Source organism: Tetrahymena thermophila (assembly GCF_000189635.1).
Source record: "Tetrahymena thermophila SB210 genomic scaffold scf_8254564, whole genome shotgun sequence".
NCBI classification, from domain to species: domain Eukaryota; phylum Ciliophora; class Oligohymenophorea; order Hymenostomatida; family Tetrahymenidae; genus Tetrahymena; species Tetrahymena thermophila.
Genome location: NW_002476335.1, coordinates 856,338 through 881,947, shown reverse-complemented (window position 1 = coordinate 881,947; position 25,610 = coordinate 856,338). Strand labels below are relative to the sequence as shown.

The 25,610-nt window shown below is 23.7% G+C and overlaps 7 protein-coding genes across 7 annotated transcripts; 3 read left to right on the top strand and 4 right to left on the bottom strand. All coding sequences in view use genetic code 6, as the record gives it.

Annotated features, from left to right (window-relative positions):
* Positions 1-102: 102 nt before the first annotated feature.
* Positions 103-4,230, top strand: TTHERM_000221189 (hypothetical protein; the record flags this gene model as incomplete). Its single annotated transcript, XM_012798751.1, has 1 exon — positions 103-4,230. The coding sequence occupies one exon, from the start codon at positions 103-105 to the stop codon at positions 4,228-4,230; it is 4,128 nt and encodes a 1,375-aa protein (XP_012654205.1).
* A 1,248-nt stretch (positions 4,231-5,478) lies between these two features.
* TTHERM_00221180 (hypothetical protein) lies at positions 5,479-10,350 on the top strand (the record flags this gene model as incomplete). The annotated part of the gene is made up of 12 exons (XM_001020690.2): positions 5,479-5,581; positions 5,721-5,857; positions 5,975-6,091; positions 6,500-6,637; positions 6,694-7,643; positions 7,714-8,127; positions 8,358-8,625; positions 8,681-9,222; positions 9,278-9,505; positions 9,566-9,935; positions 10,004-10,180; positions 10,234-10,350. The coding sequence occupies 12 exons, from the start codon at positions 5,479-5,481 to the stop codon at positions 10,348-10,350; spliced, it is 3,561 nt and encodes a 1,186-aa protein (XP_001020690.2).
* Positions 10,351-10,999: 649 nt separating this feature from the next.
* Positions 11,000-11,485, bottom strand: TTHERM_00221170 (hypothetical protein; the record flags this gene model as incomplete). Its single annotated transcript, XM_001020689.3, has 2 exons — positions 11,000-11,203; positions 11,291-11,485. 2 exons carry the CDS (start codon positions 11,483-11,485, stop codon positions 11,000-11,002), a joined length of 399 nt encoding a protein of 132 aa, XP_001020689.2.
* Positions 11,486-12,076: 591 nt separating this feature from the next.
* On the top strand, positions 12,077-12,744 carry TTHERM_00221160 (transmembrane protein, putative; the record flags this gene model as incomplete). The annotated part of the gene is made up of 4 exons (XM_001020688.2): positions 12,077-12,107; positions 12,213-12,276; positions 12,327-12,474; positions 12,529-12,744. 4 exons carry the CDS (start codon positions 12,077-12,079, stop codon positions 12,742-12,744), a joined length of 459 nt encoding a protein of 152 aa, XP_001020688.2.
* Positions 12,745-12,992: 248 nt separating this feature from the next.
* TTHERM_00221150 (equilibrative nucleoside transporter family protein) lies at positions 12,993-14,449 on the bottom strand (the record flags this gene model as incomplete). Its single annotated transcript, XM_001020687.3, has 3 exons — positions 12,993-13,353; positions 13,449-13,917; positions 14,026-14,449. 3 exons carry the CDS (start codon positions 14,447-14,449, stop codon positions 12,993-12,995), a joined length of 1,254 nt encoding a protein of 417 aa, XP_001020687.1.
* Positions 14,450-17,009: 2,560 nt separating this feature from the next.
* On the bottom strand, positions 17,010-20,905 carry TTHERM_00221140 (alanine-tRNA ligase/alanyl-tRNA synthetase protein; the record flags this gene model as incomplete). The annotated part of the gene is made up of 9 exons (XM_001020686.2): positions 17,010-17,108; positions 17,169-17,342; positions 17,400-18,059; positions 18,135-18,971; positions 19,039-19,394; positions 19,455-19,861; positions 20,181-20,339; positions 20,595-20,755; positions 20,846-20,905. 9 exons carry the CDS (start codon positions 20,903-20,905, stop codon positions 17,010-17,012), a joined length of 2,913 nt encoding a protein of 970 aa, XP_001020686.2.
* A 1,576-nt stretch (positions 20,906-22,481) lies between these two features.
* On the bottom strand, positions 22,482-25,405 carry TTHERM_00221130 (granule tip protein; the record flags this gene model as incomplete). Its single annotated transcript, XM_001020685.2, has 7 exons — positions 22,482-22,853; positions 22,916-23,107; positions 23,168-24,251; positions 24,363-24,516; positions 24,574-24,738; positions 24,798-24,836; positions 25,114-25,405. The coding sequence occupies 7 exons, from the start codon at positions 25,403-25,405 to the stop codon at positions 22,482-22,484; spliced, it is 2,298 nt and encodes a 765-aa protein (XP_001020685.2).
* Between the last annotated feature and the right edge of the window lie 205 nt (positions 25,406-25,610).

Genomic DNA, 25,610 nt, shown 5'->3' with positions numbered 1-25,610 from the left:
TAAATATTAGCTAAATTAAAGGAGAAAGAAACTCTATTTACAATAGGGATTCATTAAATAATTACAACAATTAAATCATCATTTTTTAAATTATAAATAAATATGTATAAAATGTATTCTGAGGAAGAAAGTTTTGATGGTTCGCAGAATAATAAATTGAACATAGAATTTCCAAAAAATTAGGATTTACTTAAAGTTATGCAAAGTATTTCATAGTTACCTTTATGTAGCGAAAAAATCCTTCTTGAATTGATAGAATAATCACTTTTAATAAAATTAACTAATTAAACTCTTAAAAGAGAAATAAACTGCATTGATGAACAAAAATAAAATTTGTTATTAAACATAATAAAATAATTAGAAGAATAACTCTTAATAGACTATAATAATCAATTAGATTTTAGAAAAATTGCTGAAAATTTAAAAATATTTGTTTAATCTTAAAATTCTGAATAAATTCTTATTTGCTGCTAATGTCTTATGAAAATAATAAAACCATTAGATATAGATATATTATAATAATTTGAGTTAGAATATTAAGACAATTCAAATTTATATTATGGCTAAGATATAATCCTATTTTTAGGAACAAATGAATCTGACAAATCTAAAGTCATTTAATAAATAGCTGGTTCTAAAATATAAGAAAAAAATAATGAGATAAGATTTAATAAAGGTTAAAAGTAACCAGTTTTTAATTTAATATAAAAATAAGCTTAAAAAATAACTTTTGAATTTAAAAAAGAGCTTGAGGCTTTTCAGTTTTTAACTTAGCCAGTATTATTAAAGGAGAGAGAAAGTTTAACAGAAAAATCAATAATTTTATGTAAAATACCTAATTTCAAAGAATTAATTGAAACTGAGACAGAAATAGCTTGTATAATAGGAATTGACTTAATTATGAAGAAATGTAAAAGTATTAGACCTTTCATTTTATACCAAAAAAACTAAGAAAATGGAGAGGAAATATTTTCTCTTTGCAGTTTATTATCAAATTTAGTTAATAACATACCAGATAAAATAAGTTGTTTTTCTTATATTTTCACAGAATTCCCTATAAATGAAAATATACATGAATATTTAAAGAATTTAAAAGAAAGTAATCTATTCAAGGAAAATAAAAATTTTAATTAGAACGCTTTATTAATTTTAGAAGATATGATAGAAAAAACAAAGAAAGATGTGTTAAGAATTGACTCCTAAAATAATCCTTAAGTTTTAATTTTAAAGTAATTACTTAAGGAAAGTGAAATATAAAATAGCTTTGGAATATTTAAATTTTCTTTATCTGAAAATGCAAAAACAAACATTTTAAATCAAGTTAAGCTTCATAAAGAAAATATAATTTCTGCTATTAATAGGAATGATTATAAATTAATTGGGTACAGATTAAACTAATTAAAATTTTTAATTAAGAACTAACTATAAGATTTTGCACTGCAAACTTACTAAGAATGTATTAAGGTATTGATCAGTGAGCTTACTTAAAATTATACAAAAGTAACTCAATCATTTAATAATATTTTAAATAATTAAATTAAGCTAAGTAGTGAAGATTTATTATGCTATAAATAACTTATTTAGTAACTGTAAGAGGTAGAAAATTTAAGGCAAGACCATTTATAAAATCTTTCTATTAATGCTTCTGCTGCAGTTAAAAATTTAAAAGATACTCTTAAAAATGTAAAAGTAGATTTAAATTTAAATAGTATTAATAGCCAATAAACTATCAACAAAATTTAAAATATTAAATTTTTTACTTAAGAATTTCCTGAAATTTAATAAAAAATGACAGATCTTTGCTAAGAAGTATAATTTAAAATAGAAAATTTAGTTATAGATTGTTAAAAAGTTTTGAAAAACAATAATTTTCACTAAATTATATCACTTCTTACAGAAATAAAAACCTTCTCAGAATTTTGTAAGAATTATTTAAATGAAAAGTATTGTTTAGATAAATATGAAAATACAGTGTATAGTTTCAAAAACCATTTAGATGAATTAATTAAAAGCTAAAGCCAATTACTACTAAAATATATTTTAGAAAATGAAGATTTAGATAAAATAGAATAAATGTTTTCTTTTATTGATTAATTATAATCAATAGGAGAATTAAAGAAACACATAAAAGTCAATTATATTTAAAAGTTAAGATAGATTTTGTTATCTTATGTCATTCAGTACTACTAAAAAATAAGCTAAAGAATTTATTAAATTCTCAGTGATTAGTCAATCAATTGTTTTAAAGAATGTGAAATACTAATAGATTAAATGTATAAAATTAAAAAAATTAAGGGTTTAGAAAATGTTACATCTGAAATTTTTGAAAATACTTTAGAAAAAATTTCATAAAAACTTGAATTCCTAAAACAAAATATAAAAAATAATCTAATTTTAGATTAGAATTTGTTAAATATTAATTTTTTTTAAATTAGCAATACTGTAAATTAGTTAAAAGAAGCTTAATGGATAGATCAATATCATAAATCTAAAATGTATGATAATATGATCAAAGAAATTTCAGAAAATTTGAGATAGTTTTATCTTTCAATTTAAATATAAATCACTGAATTAAATTTAAATGTAAAAAATTTGTAAAATTATAAAACTGCTTCACAATTACTTTAGCAACTTGTTAAAATGTCTCCATTAGATGCATTAGATGGAAAATTAATTGAGTATAGGACATATTCTTAACAAAAATTTATAGAATCTATTGATTAAAATTTAACTAAGATTTAGTAATTTTTAAATTTAAATCTAAAAAATACCTCATGTCAAGAAAGATAAATTTTAGAAGAGAATTCTAATGATATTTCATTATAAAAGTTAGACTTAAAATTAGTTGAAAGATATCTAAATTTTTTAAAATTCTGTCTGAAAGGAAACTATTGTGAAGAAAGAGCGTCTTAAATCAAAACAGATCTCAATAAACAAATATAATAATATGGAGATGATTTAAATTAAGAAATAAGTAAGACATTTAAGAAAATAGAAAACGCTAAAGTTATAAACATTAAAGAAATACCTTATAATTGCTAAAAATTGGCTTAACTACTGTAGGATTTATCCGATCTTGAGGAGTATCCTAAAGTATTTAAATTAGTTAAAGGGTAGAATCTTATCAAAAAATATAGGAGCAATATAAAATAATTTATATTTAAATTGAATATTGATGACATTTATCCTCCTTATTTTGATGTTGAAGAAGTAAAGTTAAAAATTATGCTGTAAAAATCTTTAGGGCTTATAGAATTTTTTGTAGGAGAAAACAAAATCTTTGACAGAAGCTCTGAATTTTAAAGCTTGCTAAATGAAAAATACAAATAAGATAAAGAAAATATTTTTCTATAGATTGAAAAACATAATTTTATTTAGGTTTATTAAGAATTATTAAATAATGAGTTTAATGAAAGCTTAAATAAGTAAATAAAAACTGAAATTCATTTTTAAATACATAAATTACTTGATCATGCTTATTAATAAGCAATTACTTTAAGTAGAAAGCTTGAAAAAGATTTAATTGTTTCACTAGTAGAGAATCTAAAAAAAATATAATAAGTATAATTAATTTTTTCAAAAGATATTAAAATTTAAACTGAACAAAACATGATTGAACAATAAAGATAACAAAGTAAAATAAAATAAATTTATATGGAAAAAATAAACAGTTTTTTAGAATTAATAAGGGCTTAAATTTTTAACTTTGAATTTTATGAAGCTGAAAATTAAATAGAGCATATTAAAGAAATAAACTAGATTTTACAAATCATAGATGAACATAACGAGATTAGTTAAGCAATATAATAAATTTAATTGAGCATTTAATAAAGAATAAATGGACTTTTAGAATAGTATAATACCTAAGAGAATTCATTTTTGTTACACCCTCCAAAAATCATTCAATAAAAACTTTCAAAAGCTTTAAAAAAAAATATATAATATGATGAAATTTATAATAAATTTATGTAAAAAGTTTTTGAAATTATATAAAAACTAATTATTGATTTATAAGATAAAAGTGCTCAAGATAGATAATAATGTATCTAAAGACTAATAGTTATTTACAATAATGTATAAGATGATTTAAAGATAAAATTTGAAACTGAGATAGCAAAACTTAAAAATGATTTTGACTTTAATTAACTATTTGAGTACATTTAATCAAAATATTTTAATACATACAAATTTAATTTGGAATAAAATTATAATCAAAAGTATTAAGAGTGATTTAACAGCTTATTACTTTTTAAATAATTTGTAATGAAAAATTAGAAGACTATTAAATTACATAATTTTATGTTATTTTGATTGTTAAAATTTCTGAATTAAATTTTTAAACCATAAAGAAAACAAATTTATCTATAAAAGTTTATTGTTATTTTTAATAAATTCTTTTATGATGTTATATTAATATAAATTTAATAATTTATAATTTAATAAGTATACTCAAACAATATGAAGTATTCAAAAAAAAAAATATGTTAATTGAAATTAAGACTTTTATTAAAATTAAAAACTTTTTTATTTTAAACTTATTAGTAATTCTTAATAAATATATGAATATATTCAACAATTAAAATCAAAATTATATTTGTTTGAGATAAAGCTTTATAAATATTTTCTCATCATATTTTTAATTTTTTTAATAAAAATGATAAATAATTTTTTAAAAACTTTTACTTATATTTTAAATAGATTTTATTGTGATAAAAATATTTTTGTTAAAAAATAAAAATTTTAATTTAATTTTTTAATCTGCATATTTAAGTATAGTTACTCGAAAAATAGATTTGATTAAATAACAGACATTCATTAAATTAACAATTTTTCAGCTTCAACTTATTAATAATTCTTAATAAATATAATAACAATAAAAGAAATACATATCTGATTATGATTATTTAAATATTTTCAAATTCTATTTTTAATATTTTAATAAAACAAGATAAATAATTTTTATTTAGATATTTTTACTATGGAAATATCATAATTAGTAAAAATTTATACAACAAAGTATTCAATGTTAATTATCATTTATAAAATAAAATGTTGAATTTTGCCAAAAATGTTTCTTTTATAGTTTTCCAAATTAATCAGTTGATAAAAAATAAGCATAAAAAGTATTTTACCAATCTAAAAAAGAAATTAATTATTTAGAATATTTTTTAAATGTTTATAATATGCTTAAAGGCTATTAATATTTAGTTAAGATTTAATAAATTTAAAGGTACTTAATATTAAATAAAAGGTTTGAGGCAAATAAAGATTGAGAATCTGATTAGAATGAGGTGATAAGGTAGCTGATAAATGATGATTCCTCATCAAATTGTGAGAAAATAAGATAATTTATATTACAAAGATACATTTATTGTATTAAGCCTAATTTTTTGATAAGGAATAAAAGTATTATTAATTTTCAATAATTTTTGAATAAGTAATAAATATATAAATAAAGAGATAGATTAAACGTATAGGATGAGAAGCTAAGCCCCGTAAAGTATAAGAAGCTCTAACCCTTTTAGCTCAGATGATGACATATCTGACGATGAGGAAAAACAATAGGACTATATTTAGACAAGTACACATTATAAGAAATATTAAAAATATTAAATTACATATATTAATCATAATTGCAATGTCTAAAAATATCAACTTATAAAATGATTGATATATTTTTTTTATAATATTTTATTCACCTATATCAATTTTGTTAATAGCTAAGCCATATGAAGAACATTTTGAGAAGTTCAGTTAGCAATTCAACAATTATATTCAAAAGACAAAAGATTTAGATTAAAAATATCAAATTCCTCTTGGAGATACACCCTTTAACATTCTCCATTTAAATGTGAATGTAAAACCTTACTATTAAATTAAATATTCAAGATAAAATGTTGCTCAGCATATCAATCAATATCATTTTATTTTATTATTTTATTTATATTAATATAATATTCTAAAATAATGATAGCAATAAGTTCAAAAGTAAGGTTTATTCGATGTAAACCAAACAGACAACCCATTTTATGACAAAGTTTCAGCTACTTTTACTTACTTGGATACAGAAATCGGAAAGATTACAGAAGTCGTAATGAATATTGAAGTTTAAAATAAAAAAAGTTTGGCATTTTAGTCAAAAAATAAAAAAATAAAAGGCAGTCATATTTATTATCAATAATTTAATTCTCTTACCAGAAATACAAATACTGATATTCAAAATATCTTTTATTATTAATTATAAGATAAAAAATTTTTAGGAAAGCAAGAGTATTTTAAGGAAAGTCAATAAAATATAAATATTCGCGAATCTATTAATAATTGATTGCCAATTAATTATTTGCTTACTTATTTGATAATATTTTAAAGCAAGCAAATATAAATTTGTAAAATTAAAAAAATTGTACAAAAGAATTTCAAAAATAATTTTAAAGATCACATAAATATGCATTTAATAATTAAAAATAACTAATGATTTATTTTTTTGATAAAAAATAAGTTTGAAAGCAAAATACTTAATGTGATTTCTATGTATGGTGAAAGAGCTTTAGATGATTTCTAAGATGAAGAAGAGTTTCCTTTGCTTGATGGTTAAGCTGAATTTGAAATTTCAAAGCTATCTCCAATTTTTAAATAAGTAAAGTATTTTTAAAATTTGAAATTTTGTTAAATATATTATGGTTAAATGAATAGAGTTTAGATTTGATAAAGAAAATAATGGGCATTCTCCACAATTTAATAAATTAGTTAAACATAATTTACTACAAAAAGAATGATTTGCATAAAAATATATTCAAAAATGTTGAGTTGAATAGTGTTTTCTAGACAATCGGCAAGGGTTTATCAGTTGTCTATGTTCTTGACTGTGCGATTAATTAAAACAAGAAAATACGTGACCATTGGAATGTTTACAAACGTATGATTAAAATTATTTAAACAGAACCATCAAAATTTGGAAGTGACCCTAAAACTGTTAAAAGATTTGAAAAAAATATCGCACGTCTAGATAAAACTGTACTCAGTGGTGCTTGTGTTTAGGCAGTGCTTGAACAAAATTATGATGCAAACAAGAGCTTTACATCCGATTAGCTTAAATAATAAAATTTGTGTCTTTTAGCTAAAAACAAAGATTTAATTGAGCTATTTGAAAATTATTTCAAATAGTAGGTTGTATTTTATAATGATATATTAGACACTACTTCTGAAGTGTAGGAAAGAAAAGACTTGCTTTACTTCTTATGCACATACGCTTTCTTCCGTAAAGTTTTCCCAGAAGAGTAAGATAAAAAGATATATAAATCTCTTTGGACATTATAGAAGAAGTCACCTGTTCTTGAAGGACACACTCACATCTTCTGTTACGTTTATAAGTTTTTGAGATATGTTTGTCCTCTCAGTAAGAGTACTACTCTTGACCCTAAAGAGCCTGAATAATTCACTAAACTATATGTGCAAGATTTGGATATTTAAATTCCAAAAAAAATAAATACTTTTTATGAGGACTTTTGCTATTGGATATCTCGTATGGAGTCAATATTAACATCAAACACTGCTTTAGCAACAGGTGATAAAAGTAAAAGAGATAGATCCATCAAGATTGTAGAGGAATACACTTCCTACAGAGTTAGATTATTGATAAAAGCGTACATTCTTTTATTTAAATTAAACTAGAAGTTTTTTTTATTTTATTTAACTTATTTCATGTTAAAAAAGATTATAAATGGCAAGCTAGATAAAGTAAATGATTACAACAAATTTGATGCTTCATATCAATGAAGGAATAGGTTTTACTCCATAACTAATTAAGTATGTAGTAAAAGGCATAGTTATGCTTAAAGCAATTGAATCAGTATACATATCAAAAATAGAAGCCTTTTAACCACACATGCTACTCAAAACTTTAGTAAAGCAACTCCTCTTGATTTTAGGTGCTACTTATGAGAAATTAACTAAAGCTGACTATAAATAAAAGAAACCCCTTTATAATGAATTTAGAGCAGCTATATAAAATGTCATAAAAAATTTACGTGGGCCAATAACTTCCTTAAAGATCTCAACAATGGAATTTGCCTTAAATTTTATTATTTCAAACTACATTACAGAGAAAAAAGAAGGACAAGATATTAAGTAATTTCTACTATTTAGATCTATTTTCAAAAATAACTCTATTTAGATAATTATAATACCAATTAATTAATCTACTTTATATAATTCAATCTAACTGAATATAAGTTATTGATTGATTTAAAGCTTAACTTTATCTAAATAGAAACTTGATTATAATTTACTCAAATTTTTAAATCAAAAAATTGAAAATTTAATCATATTAATTTATTTATCTTTTTTTAACAAAATAGATTTATATTTTGGAAAATAAAAACAGTTTCTTAATTCTAATATAATATTTCCAAAGCAACAAACTGTTCTTTCCTATTCTGGTGCAAAGATATACTTCCTTTGGCAATTAAATAATTCTTTGAAAATCCAAGCCAGTCTAAAAGATTAATTTATCTATCTTAAGCTATCAGTGATACCCTTCCTATTGTTAAAGCAACTCTTCATCTATAAAATCCTTTATATATGTATGAGACTTTTAAAGAAGAAGTTATCACTACCTTCAAAGATGTAAAATTTCAATAAAAAAAAGAAGTATTTATTTATATTCATTTAAAAAATATAGGAATACTTAACCCCTCTTACTAGATAAATTGAAGACTTTTTGAGAATTCAAATTCATGCTATGCTTATTGATAAGGTTGTTGGAAAAAATCCATTTAAAGATGAAATGAATAATATTAAAAAACTACTCGAATTAGAGTAGATATAATTCTTTGATGTTATAATTGATATTAAGAAGGAAATTTAGAATTAGCTGAATGAAAAATTCTACAATTTAAATGTCTTGAATATGCATGATATGGAAACTTATGAGTAAATGAGAGTCCTAGCCAAATTTTACTTTGATGTTAATTTGATCAATGTTTACATTCCAAGTTAAACAATAGAATAAGGATAGCTTGATATTTTACAAATTTTAAGAAATATCCCCACATTCGTAGATACTTATACTTATAATTTGCATAATTAAACGTTTACTCAGATTACTACTGAGAGTAAATTAGTACAAACAATTGGAATTTAGCAGATTTCTGATTCAATTAGAACTCATGGTCTTGGTATTTTAAATACTACTGTTAATTCAATCTTTAAATATGTTGCCAAGTAAATTTTAGCTTCCTTCAAGAGACATTTAAATAAATTTTTATATTTTAAATAGAAAAATTGAAATTCTCAGTAATTTACTATACGATGAGCTTATCCTTTAAAATTTAATCAGAGAAGAAAAGTGGTTTTAAGAAAATAAAATGTAAATTGATGGATACTACCCTTATGAAAGAGCTAAAAAGTTATCGAGCACTCTCAAAAGACTAGGTGTATCTAAAGAAGGAAATACTTATCTTGATTAGTTTAGAATATTTATAACATAAATTGGTAATGCATTAGGGTAATTTTTTTGATTTATTTTATGATAGCATATGTTAAATTTTCCCTCTAATATTACTAGTTTTATAAGATTGTTGAGATCAGCAAGTTTAAACTATTGTTCAAAGAGCATTGAATTTTTACCATATCAAATTGATTCAGAAGATTCATTCTTAGAATTAGCTAAATAAGCAATGAGTGGTTAAGCAACTACTAAAGCAGCTAAAGAATTAGATGACATTTTACTCTAACTTAAGAGTTATTTTTCTTCTGGAACTGATTATTTAAAGAGAATAGTATCAACAATGAGCAAATATGCTTAAAGTGAATCTCAAAATCATTTCACTAACTTCCACATTTTAGTTCCTTGCCTTACATTAAATTATGTCACTCATGCATTAATATGCAAAGATAAAATACCAATTAAAAATAATGTGAATGCCTTCTTATGTGTAATCATAATTAATTATTATATTTAAATGCAAATTTTATTAAAATTATTTAATATGTTAAAAATTAGAATGATGGTTTTATAATCGGTATTGCTTATATCTTAAAACTATACAATCTTGAAGAAAAATTCCATTTAATTCACTGGTAAGAAGAAGTAAGAAAGGTTTACAAAGAAGAATTGGAATCTATTAAAGAGATTTCTTAGGCTGATACTACCTAAATCTCTACTCATAGGCTTTAATAGGTAAATGTTAATTAAAAATTAAACCTATTTTTATTTTTTTTTTATATAAATAGATGCAACTGGAGAACGGTCTTTCAATTAAAAAATTAGAAAGCAACTTGTATGAGTATAATATGTTCTTCAACACTTTCTAAGCTTGCAAAATTTTATTTAGAGAAGATCCTGTTTGAATTGTTTGGTTTAAAAAGCTAACTCAATTTCTTACTTACTTAATTACTTACTTATTTGTAACAAATATGATTTTTATTTAGCAGCTTTTAATAGATTTATTTAATAAAGTTGCAGTATAATTTTCTTATAATAAAGATGCATCCACCTTTCCATAAAGATATATATATTAATAAATCATTGCTATATATTTTATTTTAAATATGTTATTAAATATTATATTTCATTTATTAATTTATCTTTTGTTTTTAACTAATTCTATTAGCTGATATTTAAAATATTCTTTGCCAATAGAAGGATTTCAAAAAAAGCAAAAATAACTCTCAGATTTAATTTAAAATGAAAGTTATTATTTTTTTCAAATTAATTAAAACATTTTAAATAAATAAAATTATTAACTAAAAAATAGCTGATTTATACAAATCTTTTGATTTATTTTTAAATAAATATATACAAATTAACTAACTATTTGATAAGCTTATACAAAAAAATATCTAGAATTTGCTATTAAAAAACCAAACAAATACCAAAGTATATAGGTAAATAGTAAATATTCATGAATCAAAAAATAATTTTTAGACTCTTTCTCTAATTAGGAGAATATCAATTTAAATTAACAAATGCTTTATTTATCTTTAAATATTTTATTTTTCAAAAATCTTCGTCTGCTTTGGTCTCAAAGACATCCATTAAAGTTACTTTACCACCACCTTTCTTTTTACCAATTTTAATACCTCTCATCAAAATTCTCATTTTTCTCAATTCAATCATCATTTTATGTCTTTCCTTTTATTCATAGTATTGAACCCAAGGGAAACCGCTAGAAAGATCGTGTGCATAAGTATTAAATTCAGCCTAAATATTTTTTAAATAAGTAATTAAAAAACTAATACACTACTAAAAAAATATCTAAAAATTCATTTCAATAAAATGATTGCTTACAAGTTCTTTTTCAGGACTAAACTTCTTTTAAAGTTCCGAATTACCACTTCTTAAATTACCACTAATATTTGTACCGAAAATTCTAGAGCTAGCTAACATAATTTTTTGGGTACCAGTCAAAGCAAGTGGATTCAATTTGCTTCTTAAAGATGGGTTAATACCCATCTTAAAATTAGGTAACTTGATGTAAGGCATATATTGACTAAAATTTAATTTAATTTAGATTATATTCTTTTTTTGAATATATATTTACCCAAAATTTTGATAAATATATTAATGAATGAATGAATTCTTAATTTTTAACTAACATTCATCATACTAAAACTAGAATATTAAAATACATATAATCTATTAAAATCTAGCCTAGTTATTTAAAATATTAACTACATACCAAAAATATTTTATAATTTTTAATTTAATATTAATTTCTAATTTTATGTGATTGAGTTTATATTTGAAATAAATTAAGATTTCTCTCCTAAAATTCCATAATGTTAAATACCTTAAAATTAAATTTATATTAAATAATGAGTTAATAATATTGATTAATTTAGATTAGCCATTTTTATATATATATAGATTTATTTATATTCAATAATTTATATTTATAGTAGAATTAGACATTTAAAAAGTGTTAATTTATTTAAGAGATTTTGGAAAGTTGTAAGACTAATAGAAAAATCTAAAAAGATTTTTAGCATCAAATATATATTTCCAATTGAATAAAATACCAAAATTACAAATAATAAACCCATTAATCCTTTCTATTTATAAAAGCCTTCATAAATGGATCTTTCCTTTCTTAAAGATATTTAAGGTAATATAGGTTGTATTTTAATGGAAAGTATCTAAAATATTTTTAATATTTAACACCACTTTAAATTAGTTATTCATTTTAAAATAATTGAATTTTAATAATTAGCTGTCAAACAAAGATTTGAAAATGCAAAGAGAGCTTTTAAAATTTAGTACTTTGACGAAGAGAGGTAAAATATTAAATAATGTAACAATGATAAATTTGCTACAATTTTAATAGGAATATGAAATTTAGATTTGGTAGAATGCACCTGGGAAGTTACGCTGCATTTGCTATTGCATATTACAATTTGCATCAACTTTAGCAAAAAATTATAAAGCAGTCTATTCATTTGACAAAATCCAAAAATCCAAAAGTTATAAAATTTGTAAATAAATTTCTTGATATTTAACTCACTTATTAATGAAGTATTTTAATAAAGACAAAAGGATATCTTAATATATTTTATTATATTGGGCTAGTTGCTGTGTGGCATATACCATCTATATCTAGCGAAATAGCCTTTAAACTATACTTTTCTACTGCTTCTGCTACTTATGCTTTTTTTACTGTAAATTAAAACAATATCTAATCATTAATATCTGATTAAAATATTTAAGATGTTTTTAACGATTTAGAGACAACAACTATTGAGTGATTAACTTAAAAAAATTAATTAAGAAAATTATTTTGCATAAATATTAAATATTTATTTATATTTTACTCATGTTTTTATTAAATTATAAAATGATAAATCACTAAATATTTTACATTATAAGTATTAATTTTAAATTGTATTTTATGTAAATGAATGAAGAAGATGAAATAAACAATAATAAAATAATACAAATACAAATAGATAAATTACAATAAGAATATTGAAAGCATTTAAAATTAATTAATAAATCAACCAGAAAGAGTTGGAGCTAGGAAAGATCCACATGCTATACCAAAAGTCAAGCTGAAAGAGTTAATGAAAGCAATCAATTCAGCTTATTTCTTATTGTTACCTCTGGTAGGTCCTAAGAACATTAAACCTCCTGTACAAAAACCATTAGTTATAGCAAATAAAAGCATATTAACGTAAGCAAAAGCATCATTACTAAAGAAAGAATTGTCAGGTTAGTGCATAGTCATTAAAAATGTGACAAAGAAAACAAATCTAGATATAACAACACCATATAAAATAGGGATGTTATAAAATTTGAAGTTGCAAATGTATTTTCCGATAATATCACCAACATTGTAAGTTGTTAACATAACTAGACTATTTTAATAATAAACAAATATGTAAGTATAAAGAATAAGTTATTTCAAAACTGTTAATTAAAAGGAAATTTAAATATATTTTCTAATAATTACGTAGGCCAACTGCCAGGAAGGTAGGTATAGGAAGGTTTGCTAAAAACAGACACACCAGGGAAAAGCATGAAGGTTTAAACATAAATCAAGTATATGAAAAAGGGTACAAAACGAGCAAGCTTAATACCACTGAGGATCTTGTTGCCATATGCCTTGAGCTATTCTCCAATTGATTTCTTTTTTCCAACAAGAGGAGTTTCTTCTTCTCCTGATATAGCAGAAACTGTATTGTCCTCTTCATTATCTTATCCAGACTCTTCATGTTACTTTTTGATGTCCAAGTAATAATCGCTTTTTACAAATGCTATTTATGACCATATTGCTAAAAGAGTGATGATGACAGCAATAGCAAAATAAATAATTGTTCCAATTTTTAAACCATCATCTGAATCACCAAAAGAAGCTAAAGTAATTGCATTAGCAGCATTCATAGTTAAACCACTAATACCAGTAGAAACCCAATATAAACCTTCATATAATAAACAATTATTAATATTAAATAATTTACTAAGAAAATTGATAGAGTCATTAAAGTTAAATCAATATGTATAAATGAATTAAAAATAAAATTATTTACCAGTCAAACTACCATCAACTTAACTAGCCAAACCAATGCAAGAGTTTTGTGCAATACTATTGAAGCTACCAATAATAAATGTACAGATCAAACAAAGTGCGAAGCCAGCCTTGTTTTAGAGACCAATTGTAATTAAAGGTAAGCAGATCATAAATACACAGATAGCAGCTAAACATAAAGAGATACGCTTAGTAAGAGAAATGAATTCACCAAGCTTAGGAACTAGTAAACCCCAAATAAAATTACCAAAAAAGAGAGGGATAGGGAATAAGAAAGATACATCACCGCCGTATTCATCTTTAGGATAATATGTTGAGAAGAAACTTAAAGCAGTCAAAATAGCATTCCATCCTATAAGAGAAGCAATTCCCAACAAAATGAATGTGATCTTATGCTATAAAGTGATAGGGTGTTCACTAGACATTTACTTTTTTTTCTATATGCTTGTTTTTTCTACTTTTTGTAAATCTAAACAATTTAATTAGAAGTTTATGTTTTTTTTTTATAATAATTATAATACTTTTGATCTCAATCAACACAAGCTATATTTAAAATGAACAATTTTTTTTAATTAATTACGAACAAATAATAAAATATAAATATAATTATCAATCGATCTAGCTATCTATTAATTGTATTGTATATATTATAAATTTAAAAAAGAAATATTTCAACTATCAAATTGCAACTAAAATAAAAATTTAGCAAGTCATCTTAAATTTATACTCACTTTCAAATATCTCACTGTACTAGAATAGTCAGATACCTACATAGGTTATTGGTATTTTAGGAGTAATAAATACTAAGATTGCATGAACATTCTTTTGTTAAGTTATAATCATTAAATACTTAACCTGACTAAAATTATTTAGTATTAGGATAAAATTTTGATGGCCCCCACTAAATTTTATATAACACCAATCTACTTACAAAATGATTAGTATTTTTTTAAATCTATGTTTTTTATTTAATAATACTAAAATACCATTTTTTGGATGAAATAAAACCATTTTTAAAAATATTTTAAATAAAAATTGTAATTTTATATAATTGTATGCATATGTTTAAAAAAAATTGAAAATAGTTAAATAATTTTTAAAACAAAAAACTATCAATACTCTTTTATGGTTTCTAATGTAAACAAATTTCCTTAATTATTCTATTTAGAATACTTACAAATTCTGAGTTAAAATATTAATAAAAGTATATTTTAATTGGTTAATTTGTTAGCGTTACCCATATTTTGGGGTATAAATTGAATAGGAAATTTTCTTATTAATTCTAATAAAAACTGAATAAATAGATTATCAAAAAAAAAAAAAAATTCTGTTTTACATAAAAGATAAATCAAATAATTTTTTTTCAAAATTTATAACTTTAAGATAGAGTTTTTAAGTTTTAGATAAGTTCTTAGATCTATTCTTAATAGCATATTTTTTCAAACTTATTTGCTCAATATATTTAAATAGAAATAAAAAATAGAGTTTTTTTGAAAATAAATTAATTAAATAATTATTTATTGTTGTTTCCAATAATTATGTAAAAAAAAAATAATAATAATAGTTTATAAGCTATTATAATATTTAAACACTAAAAGAAGATTAAATTATCTAAAAGCTATTTAAAAGTGTTAATAATTTCTTATTTAAACAACGAATTTTAAAAAGTTAATCTGAAACAATAAAAGTAATTATGAAATAGTTAAACTCAATAATTTTTGTGTTTACCTACATATTTTTATACTGTAAATCCTCAATTAAGGCCCTTCTCTTACTTATTTTCTTTTTTTAAAATCTTTTATAGATTTCATTTTCAATAAAATTATATTTTAATTTAATAGGAACTTAATTAATGAGGATTTTTATATTTTACATAGATTTTAATTAAGTTTTAATTTCAAACACTTACAAACTCATATAATGTTTGAGAATCAGAGAAAAATGTATTTCTACTATGGTTTTTAAAAGCTAGAATCATATACAAATAGGTGTTATGGGAGTATTTAAAATATTTAATTCCGAAAATTGCCAAACAAATGATTCATTTTCCTGTGAATAGCGATTTCTTCTATTTCCAATTTATCGAATTAGTAAATATAAACCTACTATTAAAAGTTTTCTAACAACAGAAATTCATATTTAGTTAAATATTACTTCATAGTCTGTTTTGATAAAAATCCAAGACCAGTTACAATTCTTTCCAATTATTAAATATATATATAAGTATTTTTTCTTAAACTAAATGGTTTTAAGCATAAACTAATTTTTTCTTATTTTTTTTTTCAACAATTCTTTATCAACTCATAAAATAAAATAAATTATATTTTTAATGGATTTAATTATTAGTTAATTTATTTAAGTTCAGTTATATTGGTGTTTAGTTAAGTAAACAGATTGATATGGTGTTTCTTACCCTTAAGAATAAATAATTTGAATAATATTAATACCAATTAGACAGAAAATAAAATAAAAGCTTTCTATTTAGATTCAAAAAAAAGCATAATACTAAATTTCTTTAATTTCCATATATAAAATAAATTATAACCATCAACAAAGAAGATACGAATATAAAAATTAAATAAATATTTATTGATGTTGATAATTAATGGCATAAGAATAATATTATATTTATTACATCATTAATCTTATTCAATTATCATCACCTCCTCCTTTCTTTTAAATCAAAACTTAGTATTTATTCAGAATTTTTTCAAAAATGGAAATAATTTATCATGTGTAAATGAATGCATTTGCATATTAATTTGTTTAATATTTAGCTCATTTTTTAAATTTACTGAAAATAATTTTTTATTTCAAATATTTAATAAAATAAATAAATAATTTGTTGAAATATTGTATAATTTTTAGTCTAAATTACATTTAAAAAAACTATTTTTAAAAGAGAAATTTGATAAAACGAAAGAACAACTTATATTAAATATTTTTATGTATTGAATTATTTGCAAATTAGTGCTTTCATCAAAATCAGAGATCTGCTTCAATAAGACCAAGAGTAATTAAATCTTTCTTTACTTTTTCATATTTAACTTTGCCACTGAAAGAGAATTGTAAAACGTTGTCAAGCTTTTTTGTTAAATAAAAAAATAAAACTTATTGTATTAAAATATATTTATTTAAAATTACTTTAACTTTGTTAGCAGTGATTGAAGTTAAGCATTTTTTATATGTGACTCCTGGATTATCTTCTTATAATAAAGCTAAGAACTTTTCTTGATCAAAGTCAGATTTATTACCGAATTAACCAAAGACAAAACCTTTTTCTCCTTCTCCAACAAAAACTATACCTTTACCAGCATCCTAAATAGATTTTAATATTATTTATTTAAAATAATATAAAAAAAATAAAATTATTACCTTTTGAGCTTTAATAAAGTTGCCCATGAAAGAGAAATATAATGTTGCTTCAGATTCAGTAGACTTTACAAAGATGTTTTTGTATTTATCCTTAGCAAGGAATAATTCCATTTGAAGATTTAAAACCTTTTAAGTTGCAGATTTGTGACGTTCAATGAATTTATTTCTTTCAGTAAAGAACTTTAAGGAAGTGCTGACAAGATCTGATTCTTTTACCTTGAAGATATTTTGTAAATCAACAAGGACCTTAGTTTAAGTTGAGAGTTTTTGGAGAGATCTTTCACCAGCAACAAAGTATAATCTGATAATACCATCTGAAATTCTGTTAGTCTTTAAAATTCTAATAATACCAACTTCAGAGGTGTTATCGCAGTGAGTACCACAACAGGCTTCAACATCAGTTCCTTCAATATTGACTACTCTCAAAGTATCACCTGGTACAACACCACCTTAATAAAGACGGAAACCATGTTCTTTTTCAGCTTCAGCTTTATTAACAAATTCTTTGTTGATATTCTTGCTACTGAAAACGATAGTGTTAGCAATTTTTTCGATTTCCATTTCTTATTCTTCAGTCAATGATGCATAATGAGTTATGTCCAAGTGAGCCATATCAACAGTTTTCTTAGCACCATTTTACCAGACATGAGGACCTAAAACCTAAATAAAAAAAATTATTCAGATATTTGAATTTAATGGAATTCAATTTTATTATTGAAATAAATAAATAAGTACTTGTCTGCAAGCAGCAAAAACAATATGAGTAGAAGTGTGATGATTACGAAGAATTTTTCTTCTGTTTTCATCAACAACAGCATGAACTTTTTATCCAATGTAATGGGAATTATCAGGATTAGGGAGGGATCTATCTAAAATGTGAAGAACACATTTACCAACCTTAATAACATCAACAACATTATACTTTTAACCGTCGACGGTCATGACACCAATGTCATTTTGTTAACCACCAGATGTGGGATAGAAACATGATTAATCGAGGATTACGATGTTACGGTTTTCAACGTTCTTATAATCAGCGAAAATTTCTACTATTTTAGCTTCAAAATCAAATTTATTTTGGTGTTCATAGAAGAGATGAACAGTTTCTTAAATGTTGGCAGTTTAGTAAAGAATTTGTTCAGGAGCTTTAGTTAATTTCATCTTTCTTAATTCCATTTCATTGTATAGGTTATCAGGTTAAGGAAGTCCAGTAACTTCTGTGATAGTATCAGGAGACAAACCCCAAGATTCGATAGCTACGATCCAATCATTAAGAGTAAGAGCTTTCTTCTTATTGAAAGAGTCTACAATCTTCTTTTGTTGAGCCTTATCAGTGCTGCTCCACTTTTCATATTCAATTTCAATAATGCTTCCGAAAGATTTGTATTCAGGGAACTTACCATAAAGTTTTTCTAAATCTTATTGATGCATGTCGAACAATGTCAAGAAGTTCTTCATTTATTCTTCCTTTGTTTTACCTAACTTATCCCACCATCCATTTTTCTTCATGATAGCAAATACTCTTCTGATGATATTTCTGATATTTGAACCACCACCAGTATTTGAAGGTAACTTTATTTATTTATTTTATGAAAAAATTATTATATTTTTTAAATTATAGATTTTTTTGTTTAGTTACAGCACCATCTTAAATGAGAACTAAAGCAGCTCTAGTGTGATCGAGGACAATGTAGAGATCCTTAACAGGAGTGATAGCTTGCTTGCATTCTTAGACAGTTTTTCCAATGCTGGAAGCAACCATTTACCATGTTTTTTCCATATCATCTGATTCATCAGCATTAAGATGGCAAGTGTAAGGACCAATCTACTTCCAAATTTCAGTGCTTGTTTCTACTTATAACTTTTCTTAAAGATATTTGTAGGAAGTATCGAAAACATCCATATATGAAGTAGGAGTACCATTAATTAACCAAGGAATTCTTTCCATACCAATACCAACATCAATAACTTTAATTTCTAAATCTTCAAGCTTACCTGTTTGGTAAATAAAAATTATTTAAAAAATATTGATTATTATAAAATGCTAAATGTTACCATCGGGGTAATACTTATACATGGTGAAGACCATGTTACCAACTTCGAGACCCTTAACGAAGTATTCAACGCAAGAACCTAAGTTACCACCGCCAGACCAGATATCTTCAATGAGAGTAATTTCATCCTTAGGAATCTTAAGACCATCAATAAGCCAGTTCAAGTTGAATTCAACACATTCTTCACTGAAGAAAGTCTTATCTTCAGTTCCAGGATAGCAGAAAGATTGAATACCAATCATAATGAAACCACTGTAATGTCTACCAGTTAATCCAATGTTATCTAAATCATTGAATCTAACGCAGAATTGAGGTTGGATCAAAGGATTAGCAGGGGGTTATAATTCACCAGTCATGCAGTAGGGTTAGAAGCAGTAGATACCAGCAGCAACAAAGTCAACATCATTTCTTTTGTTTTTTAATTTAAATTAATTAAAATTCTAAAATCAAAAAGATATTTTTTATTGTTAGCAAAAAGTATAATCTATCAATATTTAAGACACAAATCAAAGACATAAATTATTATCGTTTGTTTCTTTTAAAAGAATTCCGCCAAACTTTAATTCTTGATTTTATAATAATTCCAACTTTGATTAACAACTTCGAAAAATTCGTTTTTTAAATTTTTTTTAACAAAAAACAGCTTATAAAACATTTTCAATAAGCAAAATTAATAAAACATGATTATGTCTAAGTTTAAAAAAATAGCTATAAATATAAATTTTACCTCCATCTTGCAACAACGGGATATCTCTTGATAGCTGTGCAAGGTTTTCTTGCAGAAGTGAAAGACTTTTCGAAGTTCTTCCAAGCTCCATCATAAGTCAACTTTTCTTCCTTACCAATACCAGTGGGTTCACCAATAAAAGTGTACTTGCCAACACAACTATATTTATATAAAAATGAATTTACAATTAATGCTATTTTATTGATACTTTGTTAAAATTTCTTCGGTTAAATATACTATTCAGTTTTAAATTTATTTAATAAAATATTATTTATTTCTTAATTAAATAGCTCTCCCTTAAATAAAATACATGTCGAATTTTAATAATAATATGGAGATACCTCGATATAAATGTATTTTAAAAGAGTTTTTTAGTATTATTGGATAATAATTAAAGTAAGAATAATATATTACGCAGAGTCACCACAAGTATCTTGCTTTTCAGAGAATCTCCAATAAAAGTTTTGGCATTTAGGACATTGGTGTCTAGAGTAGCCAAACTTAGCAAAAACTTAAGTGGGATAATACTTTTAAGGGTTCTTTTAGAATTCAGGTCTGTACATAGCCTTCATTTCCTATTTTTAAATGAAATATAAATTAGCAAAAATGCTGATTAAAGTTTAATCTTTTTAATCTCTCATAAATATATAAATCTGTAAGGATACCTTAGGAGTCTTGGCAGCAACTAATGTGGCTTCTTCTACCTTTTCTTCAAAATTTTCCATTTGAATCTTTTGCTACTATTATGATTTTGTTTATAGTTTTAAGTCTTTCTTAAAGAAAACTCTTAAATTTTTAATTTTTTTAATTTATTTGATAAAAAAGAAATATATATCTTTGCCTACTTTTGAGAAATTTATTTTCTTCTCCTCGCTTATTTTTAAAATACGAAATATCTCTATTTTTATTTATCTGATTTGGCATTATCTCTACAAGTAACAATACATCCTACCTACTAACAATTTTGAGTAGATGAAATATAAATCTTTCTACTTAATGTAATACTAATCAATCATTATTTCTTTCTTTCTATTTTCATTTCCCACCCACTTCATTCTTTCTTTATCTGATATTAAGATAAATTCGTTTAGTATATTTAATGAACCTCATATATTGACGTCAATAGGGTAATATTATATTCAATGATGTTGTAAGTTTTATTCTAAAGAATTAGAATTCTATTAAACTAATGTTTTTTTTTTTTCGATTGAATAATATTTTAAGAGTATTTAAAGCTTTTAAATTAAATGCTTTGAAAGAAAGTAATTTAGTATGGAATAAAGATGTATTTATTATATGTGTTAGAAGTCATTTGATACATAAAGTATTAAATGCTACAAAAATTAGTTCTTTAATAAGTACAGTAAAATTAAAGTAAAAAAATTTTTTATATACCTGCTATGTAGATAAAATAGATTGATTTGTAGAATTGCAATAAATAGGTAAGAAAGACACTTTATTAGTAACTTTGTGACTATTCAAAAAGTTATTCTTAAGATTAGTTTCTAAAGTCATCTTATGTTAATATTAAATAGATTTATTAGAAATAACTATAGGTATACATAAATAAGAATTAATAAATTAAAGATTTTAGAGTTTCAAAATTATAATAAAATAATTGTTCGCCTTTTTTGGCATTTTTGTTTCAATTTAGAATTTTTTTTGTGTTAAAAAACATAAATAAATGTTACAAAGACTTAGTTTATGAAAGTTAAATAGTTAAAAAAAGCAATTCATATAAATAATTAATCAGGCTACTTTTTTTTACAAACATGGTTTCTATCTAGAAAAATGGGCTAACGATTTAAGAGTTTCTAATCTCTTGCTTTTGAAAAGCTTTTGACTAAAATTTATCATATTATATTTTCAGCTCACTATAAAAAATTATGTGTTTATTTCACAAGGATATTATTTTTAAATAAAAAACTTAATTTTTAAATTGAATCTATCTCAATATAATAAATACTAACACATTATTTTTCAATACAATACAAAACAATAGAAGTTTCTTAACATCAACAGAAAGACATTCAGAAGATATTTTTTATTGATTTTAATATATTATCTAAAAATTAATAATCAAAAAGATAAGTCATACTATAATCGATGTAAATAAAAAAAACCTAGTATATTTTTTTATTTATTGGATTATAATAAAATATAAAAACTTTATTTTGTTTAAAGTAAAATAGTTTGTATAATGATTTTCGTTTTAAAGATAGGACTATATGTAATTTTTATAAATAAATACAAGCGTTAATAATACTTATATTAAAAATAATCTCAAAGAAGCTTGTTTTTTCAAATTCTTCTTTAGTGTTTTAATTTTGTTTCAGGTTCAACATCAATGTTGAAAGCTTTGTTAATAAGAAGATAGTTTTGGCCAGTTAAACAATCTTGAGAAGAAGTGAATTACTTGGAATCTCCTTAGTAATTAGGAAGTTTGTAGGCTTAAATACTCTTTCCTTAAGGAATTTTAATAGATTTGATTGGCTTAGTCCATCCAATAGTACCTAAATCAGGGATATTATTACAGACAGCAAGAGATAAGCCATCGTAATTGCATTAAGTGTAAATTTAAATGCAGTTAGTATCATCTTAAGAAACAAAACCAGCACCTTGGTTTTTACCAACAAGAATGGATAAATCTCTAATACCCCAAGATTCATCATCCTAATATTAGTTTAAATTTTTAAATTGAATTATTGATTAAGAAAGAATATCTTATTTAATACTGTTGTTTGATCAAGTTCATCACTAAAAGTAAGCTTAACTGTACTAGCAGTATGAGGTACATTAAGTTAGAAAGTGTAGGTTTCTTCCATGGAATCACCTCTACCGCACAAATGCTAATGTCCATTCCAAGTTTCTGATTTAGTAATTCTCTTTATGATGACATCATCTACAGCGATGTTAAAGTTTTCTCTCTATATATAAAATTATTTTTAATATTAAGATAAAGATAGGAAACTAAAAGAATTTTTTACTTCCCAAGTATCAATCAAGTAAACGGTGAAAACGATGACAACGTAGTCGTGATCAGGAAGTGAGTTATATAACTTAGAGGCAGATGTTCTTCTTCCAAAAGCATTAAAACCACCAAAGAGAGAGTATTTACCACATCTTGATGTAGTTACTGAATTTGTGTTTCCATTAATAGTCCATCCAGCGGCACTATTGAAGTTGACTGAGGTGAATTCTGATGAAACCAAAGTTTAACCTTCTTCGAAGTAAGCTGTTAAGGATAAATCTCTGATAGAATATTTAGTGCTTCCTACAAAGTTCACTGGCTTAATATCGAGTTCTAAGATAGAATTAGAATGAGGTATATCAATGAAGTAGTTTCTAACGCTTTCTGTGTCTGCATCACAAATTTTATTCTTAGCAAATTCTGCAGCAACTTTAGGAGTGGTTAAGACATCGTTAACGAAGAATTTCATACCAGTTTGAGAGTTTGTCCAATCTCCAAGAGCAAAGACTCTTAAGAAGATTCTTACACCAGAGTGGGGTTAGAGTGAGTCATAAGTTTTTTCAATAGGAACTGAGAAAGGTCCAAATAATGTAGCTTATGAGCAAGTTTTGAAAGGAGAAACAAGAGTATTTCCACCTTCATCTGTCCAGCCTTAAGGATCAGCAAAAGTTTATTGATAGAATTCGTTTGAAACTTATTGGCATCTTGCTGAAGAGCAACCAAGAGAAACAATTCTGAGGTTTCTGAAACCGAAGGATTCATTGTCTTTTCCTTCATCAAAAACACCTCTAAATGCAATGTTAATTGAAGGGCCTCTATGAGGGACGAAAAGGTTAACTTTAATAATTCTTTCAGACCATCCTTAAACACCGCATATGAAATTTTAAAGGTCTTCATATTAATAATCTGGTCTGTAGAATCTTTATATTTAGCCATCAACTATGACTTAAACGTAGTCATTACCTTCAGGTGAATCAATAAGCCAGAGATCAAAGGCAAATAATACACCGTAATGAGGGGGTAAATTATTGTAGGTTTTAGAAACGAGAGAATCCTTACCCATAGCATTGTAACCACCGAAAATTTTGGTACCATCACCACTATTGCAAATAAATATATAAATTTAACAAATGAGTTGATAAATAATTAATAAATGAATGAATCAATGAGTGAATTAATATATTAGTAAGATGGAGTAATATAATAATTACCATTTAGTAAATACTGGTTAAACGTTGACAATATTCCATGTAGAAGCATCACTCTAAAATGAGTCTTAATTATATTCTTCACTAATTAATTAAATGTTACCACCACCGTATCTTGCGAGAATCTAGAAATTCTTGATAGCCCAAGATTCATCACCTAATAAATTAATATTAAAATATTATATAAACCATAAACTTAAAAAATTCATTTTACTAGGGTCCTAATCAAGAGTAGTGGTTAGTCTAACATTGAATTACTTTCTGTAGTGATTAAGCTTAACAGTGACTGATTACAATCTATCTAACATTCCTACTTAACCACAAGTACCATTAATTGGTTTGGGAGAGGGTTAATTGTACAAAGCTTATAAACTATAAACTATATTTTATAGGTATCAAATATATTAAAAATTGGAGTTTGATGAATAAATATAGTACCTAACTAGTCATCAACGTATAAATTAAAGACTTCATTATCTAATTTATTCAAAAATGTTGTTAATATTATGTTTAATCGTCATTTGCAATTCTTTATTATTCACAAATATGGTAACTCACTAATAATTAAATACCATAAGACCTCGCTAACTAGCAACCCTCGAATTCAAAAAATGTTCGAGTTATCGGGGTTTAGAATTTTAAGACTCTTACCTCTTACCTCTCAACTCGTTTGTTATCCTTAACGAGGTTTTACGGTATTAAAATGCACTTAAAAAATGGGAAATATTTTTTTTGATTATTAAGATGAATTTACCCCAAGAATCGATAGTGTATAAATCGAAATTGAATGTAAGTTCAAAATGATCAACTCCAGAATTGTAGTCTTTGCTAGCGCTAGCACGAGCACCAAAAGTATCATAACCACCAAAAACAGATTGATCACCACAATTAGAAACTAAATTGTTATTTTTGTTTCCTGTAACTTACCAACCAGATACGGCTGAGCTATCGAAATTCTTAGCTGTGAATTCTTAAGTTACTAATTTTACATCAGCAACTACAGATACAACTAGTAGTGTTGCAATAATGATTTAATATTTTCTCATCTTTTTTATTAATCTTACCAATTTATTTATTTAATTTTTTTTACAAAAAGTTGAATAAATAAATATCTTTTTAAAGAAAACAAGTTCGATGCATTTAATTAATTAATTAACTTATCCAATTCCTATACTTTCTCATTTATTTTTTGTTAATAATTGAATGAAATCAATATCAAATACCGTTTTTATTATTAAAAATTTTTTATTT